Source organism: Gouania willdenowi, chromosome 3 (genome assembly GCF_900634775.1).
Source record: "Gouania willdenowi chromosome 3, fGouWil2.1, whole genome shotgun sequence".
NCBI lineage: Eukaryota > Metazoa > Chordata > Actinopteri > Blenniiformes > Gobiesocidae > Gouania > Gouania willdenowi.
The window spans coordinates 20,263,920-20,273,243 of record NC_041046.1 but is presented as its reverse complement, the minus strand read 5'-3'; the positions used below and the strand labels follow the sequence as shown (position 1 = coordinate 20,273,243).

The window sequence follows — 9,324 nt, the reverse complement described above, 5'->3', positions numbered from 1 at the left end:
AATCAAAGAGATAATTAAGTTAGACAAATTGATTAGGTTTTTGATAAGGTCATTTATGGACAGAGAGGTTTCCTGTATAATGGGAGTGGAGCTGCATTTTTATCTTGTGTTTGACAGCAGTCAGTCTGCACCAGTCTTTCATTCCTCTGTGGAAAGTCTCCTTTGACAGCAGTATGAATTATTTCCCCTTTACTGTGCTTACAATTACCCAGAGTGCAATACTGGCCTGTACGAGGCTCGGTCAACCTCTGGTTGCAGAGGACATATTTGTTTGTTTTTGTGGCAAGTTTGAGACTTGTATAGAGTGTTTAAAAATAAATGTCAACCATAATTTGCCTGTTTTTCTTTCTGAATTCAGATCATGAGCACACACACACACACACACACACACACACACACACACACTGTTTCAATGCACACACCTGTGCTGCTAAAAAGTCAGATAATTGTGCTGTATTCTTGGCTTTTTACTTCCACTAGTTTTCTCCCAAAGAAGTGGTAGAAAAGTGTGGGCTACAGTTTGACGTATTCACAGCAGCAGGTGGAAATCACTGTGTGGCCTTTATGCATCATCAGCGCTGCTGTAAATGAACCGAGTGCAGGTGACGATGAGACGCGTTGCCAAGCCATTTTACTGTGGCTCGTTTCTATGGCAACTCTCATGAACATCAATGATGATGATCCTCACCTTCATTTTACTGAAAAGGTCGATGTTGGTGCAGAGCACACTGATTAAAAAAAAAAAAAAAAAGTTTTAAAGTTGATCGTATTTTATCCCAAATCGTTTGCTGTGAAACGTGTAGAGTGAGAATTCTCACATAATTTGAGTTAATACGTGGTCATAGTGCAGTTTAGGCCACACAGGCTTTTATTACCTATAGTTATATATTTGCACATATTTATCAGTTTGTGAACAGTCACACTCAAAAACTAAAGGATGGATTTTAATGACAAAGGAACACATTGTTAGATTTTGGGGAAAATCTGGATCAATATACTGATTCTGGATCACTTTAAAAGTAAAAAGAAAATGTTTTGGTTCGTAATTACTGATCTTTATGAAATATGACTCAGTTGTATCAGGTTTGGTACTCATTTACCTCACCGAATGTGCATTTAATCTTTTTTTTTTTTTTTTTTTTAACTTACTGTATTGTCATTAACAAGGATAGACATTTCTTCCAAGCCTTTAAAGTGTGAATGATCATTGGTCCAGATACTAATCCAGGACATTTGGCACTTGGTGGAGAATTGCGCTCTCTGCGTGTTCTTGTTTTGAATTTTATTCCTTTAACAGTAAATGTTCAAAGTTATGGAAAAGAGACAAAACAAAAAACAGTGACGCCAAACAAAGCCATTGCTGCATTTTGTGTTTTATTAACATCCACTACTTTACAGCCTACAGTATGATGAAAGGTTTCCTCCCTTTGAAATATTTCAAAAAGCACTGCAGTCTTAAAAATTACAAAAAAAAAAAAAAACATACAAAATATACAAGAAATGACAATACAAGGCATGGTAAACAGCTAAACCTGTACTTCCCTTTATTTTACAAAACATCTTCAGAATCGTACACACGTAGATGTGTGTATATATATATATATATATACACACGACACTCGTACACGTCACAACCTGTTAGGAATGACATCTATTGTTTTCAAAGTATCAAAAATAGAGTATTAGAGTCTCGTTTCTTTACTCTGGTTCAAATTTGGAACATATTGTTCGCTCTTTGGTTGTGACGACAGTTTACAGTCAATCACTGCTGGTTTACGTTTGTTTTCATCGACCCAAGGTCTTTGTAAGCTGCAGGACAGACGTACCAATGTATACTCACAGCACGCGCCTTCCACAAAGCAAACTAGCAGAGACACATTCAAAGATACCGACTTGCGTCTTAGTCACAAAAAGAAAGAAAGAAAGAATCACCCCAGAACAGCACACTGACAAACTGCTTTATCAAACAAGCTTTAAGGCCTCCTAACAGTTTACATAGTGACTCTTTCTGTCCGAGGCTTTATTTATTTATTCTCCTCAGGGAAATCCAAAAGCAACTTTGCACCAAGTTTATCATAACAGCTCTGTCACAATGTGCATAGCCTCGATATCTGTGTGTCTGGCATGTACACACACACACACACACACACACAGGTATTCACACTGTGAGGTCATGACGAGGCTGAAGGACAAACGTAGAAAGCTGAAACAAGCATCTACAACCAGTGCACAGTCTACTTCTATAGGCATCAAGGTCATAGAAAATAAAATAAATGTTCATTATTATCACTGTTTAATAGGCATCGGGCAGATTTCTTTATGCATAGCAGAAATATTTTAACCGACAAATAGACATCCAACCGTCACGAGCGACAATCCTGAGCTTAAGGCAAAAATAAAAAATAAAAAACTACCAATCTGTTTACATAATGCATCATTGGAGTCGCCTGAGTCTGTGCGAATGAAGTGTTGGAAACGCCTGTTGAATTCTGCTGCTCGTTGCTCCAGATTTTAAGTATTTTTTTTTTTTTTTTTTTTAATTTCAACCCTGAACATGTACATTTTATCTTTAAAAAAAAAAAAAATTGTAAAAGAAAATGAATTTTCCCTATCATCAGAGGCTGTCTTAACACTGTGGGGGAAACTGAAGGCACACTGGGGCCCCTGGGAGACATGCATTACTTATTGCATTAGTAAAAATTTGACAGCGTTTCTATGGAGACACTTTAGCTTCTTTACATTCTCAACTTTTCTCACATTCGTACCTGCACATGACGTCAGCCTCAGGAAGAAACAGTCCTATTGTCCTACTGAAATCCTGCTGTGCAAACCAACACAAAGCTCTCTCTCACGCTTCCAACACTGCTAATAAGTGCTAATAATAAGGCATTTGTCCAATGGGATACAGAAGGGAGATTTAGCCCATAGTAATGACTACAGAGCAGTGAGTTTTACTAAAAAGGTGGAATGTAGCATGTTGCCCCCACACTCCTGACCTGTCGGCCTGTAGGAGCAGGTGTTGTCATTAAACTTCAGATCAAACCAGTTCTTAAACCTTAAAATAATCATTGTTAAAGAGTAACCAAACCCCAAACCCTCTTTTTTTCTGCTGAATACGTATGTATTTGGTTATTAAGTAGTGCTGTTTATTAATCCTTGTCGCACTGTTTTTTTATTTTAGCAAAAGTATTTTAATTTTGCATATTTAACTGTAAAATGTCAGTTACTGGCCCTTTAAGGGTTAAACACCAGCTATCACAGTGAATTTTGCTATTCGCTGAAACAGATTTGGATTCACTGTTTTCCCCGCCCCTCCTATAAAAGCTGAGAGGAAGTGGGATGTTTTCCTCCAATCACAGCCCTCAGTGACCATTGATTGACAGCCAGATTGTGGAACTCCTCTCTTCAGCTGTGATGTTTTTGACGCTGTTCTTCTATAAAGACCAGATTCTGCGCTAATCAGAGGGTTCATCAAGCTATGTGTGTGTGTGTGTACAGACACATGTGTGTATTCCCTTTTGTCTCTGTGTGTGTGCGGACGTGTGTATACGTCTTATTGCTGTGTACGAGCTCCACATCGTGATTGTGTGTGTCTGTGATTGTAGTGACACGTCTCAGCTTATGAACTCGCTGTGTGTGTGTGTGTGTGTGTAGACAAATCATTGTGTGTATTACCGTCTGTCACTGCTGAGTGGGCGTGTCTTAGTGCTACAAAAGTAACACCCATAATCAAGGCATTGTTTTAATTTCCCCCCCTAGTGGCAGTTTAGCAGAAAGCAGGGGTTCAGTTACTCTTTAAAGTCTTGTTTGGGTCCACACTTGTGCAGACAACGAGCCCTGAAGGATTGTGGGCGTTTTACCATTTTGATGCTGCATAACACTGGTGCCTGAGAAAGGTTCTACAAAAAGCCTGAATAAGCTCCGGATCCTGCCGACACACGATGTCACACGTCTCTTCTTTGTGGCCCTGGTTCCTGAGAGCGGCTGCTGGTGAGAGGACCAAGGATTGTCTGGATTGTCACTGAAGGGTGTGTGAGCTCTAGCAGAGAGATGATTGGTCAGGAAGACTGTGATGTTTAGAGAACTCACACACCTGACGGGTCTTTGACACACGCTGGACTCATGGTTTTTTTTTTTTTCCCACATTCTGATGTAATTCAGCATCTCCACAGCAGGTCCAGACTTCTTTTTCTACCTGGAGCAGCACCAGGACCTGGTCACATGATCACATGGTCACATGATCACATGGTCAGGTTGTGGCTGATGGCTAAAGCTGTGGGATGTGGGATGGTGGGTGACCATGGGACATGTCTCTGCCGATGATCTCATTAACTGGGAGGAAACAGGAACACAGAAACATTTCATTAGATCAGGCGCCAGCAACATGGTGATATAATTACAATTATGGCGTAATTGATAATGAATAACAATTATGGCGTAATTGTAATAGTAGTTTTAAAAACCTGTTGCTGTCGTAACCATAATTAAATTGTAATTGAGTTTAGATGGTTGACTTTGTAATTGAAATTGCCATGAAAATTCTATAAAAATTGTCAATTATAATTTAACACAAAACTGGGCAACCATGTTACAGTTCTACACATATGTCGTTAACAATTATTAAAATATGTTTCATATCAAAGTTTCCCACATTTTACCATCTAAAAAAAATTAATTTAATAATATACTGACACAGAAAAGTCTCAGACACCCACACCAAAAATATTAAAACCTATTATTTTTATTGATTAGGAAGCCTAACAAAGTAACCAATAGATAGGAAATAAATTAGATGATAGATATTTGTTTTTAGTGTATTTTACAGCCCATTTAAAATGTTTTCAACCTTATTACTAATGTTCTGCTAATGCCATTGTTAGGCTAATGCTAATGCTAGGATAGTGTTACTGCTAAAAATAGGCTAATGCTAGGTTAGTGTTAATGCTAGGTTAATGCTATTGCTGGGCTATTGCTAATGCTGGGATAATGTTATGTTAATGCTAGGTTAGTACCAATGCTAGGTTAATGCTAACACTAGGCTATTGCCAACAGCAGGCTAATGCGAGGTTAATGATATTGCTCGGCTATTGCTGGGCTACTGCTATTGCTATGCTAACACAAGGCTACTGCTAACACTAGGTTAATACAAGTTAATTCTAGGCTAATGCTAATGCTAAGCTAATGCAGTGCAACACGGGCCAGCACCTGCATCCTCACTTGCATTTTCTTCAGGAGATACAAATATTCTTGTTGTAATTGAATTTTAATAATTAAGAACGTATTTGTAATTGACTTTTTGAGGATAAAATATGATTGTAATTTAATTCTATTAAAAAATAAATAAATAAATTAAAAAAAAGCTGGTAACTGTAATCATAATCGAATTGTAATTTAAAATGTAACTGTAACTGAAAAATGTACCGTAATCGACCCCAACCCTGGCCCGTGGGCACCAGGTAGCCCTCATGGACCATGTGAGGGGCCCTCAGGAGCTCTAGTCAATAATGAGCTCCATCTAAAATCTCTCTGGGATTTAAACTCATACAGATGACAGATGTAGATTTAGTAAAGTTAAATACTGCTGCATGTGATAAACCATTAGTATTAAATTAACCATCTTAAAAAGTTTATTTTTACTGAAACATTGTGACAAATGTTTTTAAATGTTGCAGATCTGATGTATGGGTTGTTGTGTGTTATATATAATAAACTTGGGTATTTTGAATTGTAGAAAATAAAAAAAATTAATAAATTAGGAGAAATAAAGTGTTGCATGTTGAAGCTTAAATTTTTCCTACCTTTTTAAGTTGCTGCTAGCTTTCCATATTATCTTATCCGTTAATTACACTGAAACCGTGAAAATGTAATATTTGAGAAGCTCTTTTCTAACTGGTAACCCTTTAGACTATTTAGTGCCTATGAAGTAGCTCTCAGTGTCAGAAAGGTTGGTGACCCCAGCATTAGATGATATTTCTAAGCCAGCCAGCAGGTGGCAGTGCAATGCTATGTTTATGTTCGTCTTTGGAGCTTTAACTCAAAATTGCCAAAATATGAAAGTGGAAAATAGAGAGAAACACTGGCAAATGTAAAGGTCACACATTGTGACAGAGGAGAGGTACACCCATCATCAGCCCAGCACACTGAGTCATTGAGGTGTGCTGTTAGCACAAAGTCATACATTACAAGTACTCATGTTACTATACGTGAGTTGCTTTTATGAGTACTTGTACTTTTTTGACTATATTTCTAAATCAGTCATTTTACATGTACTTAAGTACATTTTAAAAAGAAGTAAAGTAATTAGTTACATTTTTACACCCAACCATTACTGAGTAAATTATTATTTTTGAACATAATCCATATGTTCCTAGTTGTGCCATTTCTGATGAAAGCCCAACCATTTTCTATGGTTCAGGTTGTGTTTCCTTCCTATTATGTTGTTACCCACATAGAGTTAATACATTTATCTATACTTAGAGCCTGAGACATTTTTTAAAATCTTGAATTGAATTCATTGGTGTTATTATTATTATTATTATTATTATTATTATTATCTTTTTTTAATTTTACATTTTTTATCCAGATGCTTTTGTGGAAAATAAATTTAGTTCCAATTGTGCAAGATTTGATCTCTTCCTTTTTAGGTTTATACATGAGATGTTTACTGTATGCACGAGAACCGTGGAAAGTAACTAGTAACTATTACTTTAAGTTAGGGCTGCACGATTATGGCCAAAATGGTAATCACAATTATTTAGATCAATATTGTCATCACGATTATAATAACTATTATTTATCATGTCAGTTAAAAAAATCTGTATTTTTATTTTTTTTGCACTACTTTTAAACAAACAATACGTGAACAATTTACAGTACAAAATAAAGTTTTAAATAATATTTAAAAAAAGAAGAATTTAAAATGTACCAATGAAGCGTAACTGAATAAATACACTTTTATTGGAAACTATTACAACACTCATCAGTTCACCAAGTGACTCAAAGCTGCTGCTAAAGGGTCGCACACTTGTTATTGAGGCAACTTAATGAAGCCTTAACCATGTGTTTTTGCCCCCTGGTGGTCGGCTGACTATTGGTTAAAAAAGTGCCAGATTCGATATGATTTTTGGTAATAAGTCTTGCCACAGTTTTCTTACATACAGTAAACATCTCATATAAAAACCTAAAAAGGAAGAGATTAAATCTTGCACAATTGGAACTACATTTATTTTCCACAAAAGGCATCTGTATAAAATAAAAGGTTTGTCAAAATGTAATTTTTTTTAATTAAATAACACCAATGAATTCCATTAAAAAAAAAAAAAAAAAGGACTAAAAAAGTATAACTATATTTATGAACTAAAATAAAAATAACCACATTCAGTGCTGTTTTGGCACCATGCGCTGCATGATCTGGTTGGTCTACAATGTTATTGTAGTTGTAGTTGATTGTTGTAGTTGATTGTTGTCTTTTTTTGTAGTTTCACAATGTCAGTTGATCATTTTAAAACTAAAAATAATAATTTACTCAGTAACGGTTGGGTGTAGAAGTGTAACTTATTACTTTACTTCTCTTAAAACAGACTTAAACAGTAACTAAACCCCAAAACCACTTGTTTCTGCTGAATACAAACGTATTTGGTTATGAAGCAGTGCTTTTGACTGATCAAATTATTTTAATTTAGCCTATTCAGTTGTAAAATGTCAGAGTGGCTGCCCTCTATGGGTTGAAACCCGGCTATTACAATTAATTGCTGCCATTGGCTGATAACAAGATCATGTGACGTTTTGGGACCATCTTGCGTCACAAACTAACACTGTTAGCCCCGCCCCTTTTATAAAAACTAGCACCTGTGGGCTCTACAATCTGTGGTGAGTGGGTTAGATTGAGAGAAGAGTGAATAGAGAGGTATATTGAGTAATGAGCAGCTAGTTAGCATAGCATAGATTGTTCATTGGAGATTTTATAGTATAAACTGGGTGTGGCTTAACTGCTCCAGAAGCCCCGCCCATAATCAAGGCATTTTTTAAATTTAGTTACTCTTTTTAAGTACAAGTAAAATTACTGATTTAGAGAGTACCCAAAAAACAACTCAATGAGTACTTGTAATTCGTTACTTTCACCTCTGACTGCATGGAACTGGTTTGGGAGGGTATACCAGGGTATACCTGTCTGTGCATGAAGCGTTGTGTCTCCTTTAAGGAAATATTACAGGTTGTAAAGTGTTACCCCAGGCCGCAGCAGTGAGCAAACCAACCCCGGAGACTGGATTTGACTAGAAAACATGAGTGCATGTGCTTGGAGAGGTCACAGGTTCCTCTTTGCTCTATGAGTTTCTCTTCCAGAGATACAAAGACAAGTAAGTGCACCCCAGTTTAAACACAGGGCTTAGAGCCTCAGACTAAATTATTTGTGTTTTCTGCTGTTTGCCTTTGTGTCTGGCCACCATCACTCACATCATCCTGTTAGCGTGGGAGGCTCTTCCTTTCCCAGCCCGGCACACACACACACACACACACACACACACACACACACACACACACAAGCATATGTCGAAACCATGTGACTGTCAGAGCCAACGTCTACCTCTCTGTGGACAGTGTAGTATTAAGGTGGGACATGTAAATAGGTCAGTTTTTCTGATGTGTTGATGTGACACATGAATTTAAAACTAAAGGCTGGTAAAAGAAACGTGACATGGCTTTTAAACTTGTGACCTCTAGAGGAACACTTTGCAGCAGTTATACAACCAGATATGAATCTTCTGCTTCATAATTTAATTAAACTTTTTTTTTTTTTCACTTCACTAAAGTGTTTTTTGCATCTTCGGAGAGAGACGTTAGCTCATCATTACAGTGTGTCTCGACTGACAGAACACTAAAACTTCCATTGGCTGCACCAACCGTTTCTCAAAACCATGAACACAATTCATGGTTTGCACACGTTTTCCAAAACTCTTGCACTCTTTTTGTAAAACACGGAACACATGTTTTGCTCATTTGAACACACGTTGTAGAGACTGTGTTGTACTGTGTATAATACAGCACTGTCATATTTTTATTTAGTAATGCAATGTTCCCCTCCAATGAAAACGTTTTAAAATCCAAGTTAAAGGCACTGTTTTTCTCTACCGCATATGACTGAGAGGGAGATTTTTGGTCATGTTATTGTTATAATGTTTTTGCTGCTGATTTTACTGTTGAATTTTTTCTGTCGCATTTTTTGATCATGTAAAGGACATTGAGTTTCTTTGTGTATGAAATGCGATATACAAATACATTGCCTTGCCTCTGATTCATTCATAATTTGCATTTGTGTTTACTGGA

General features: G+C 36.8%; 1 protein-coding gene across 2 annotated transcripts in view; it reads right to left on the bottom strand.

The window, feature by feature from the left end:
* Positions 1–2,518: 2,518 nt before the first annotated feature.
* The window catches only part of nfatc3a (nuclear factor of activated T cells 3a), an 82,507-nt gene continuing 75,701 nt past the window's right edge, over positions 2,519–9,324 (bottom strand). For both annotated transcript variants that reach the window (XM_028475896.1, XM_028475906.1), the window contains one exon: positions 2,519–4,332. In XM_028475896.1, coding sequence (XP_028331697.1) covers positions 4,268–4,332 — 65 coding nt within the window. In that variant the 3' untranslated portion in view covers positions 2,519–4,267. The remainder of the gene's footprint in view (positions 4,333–9,324) is intronic.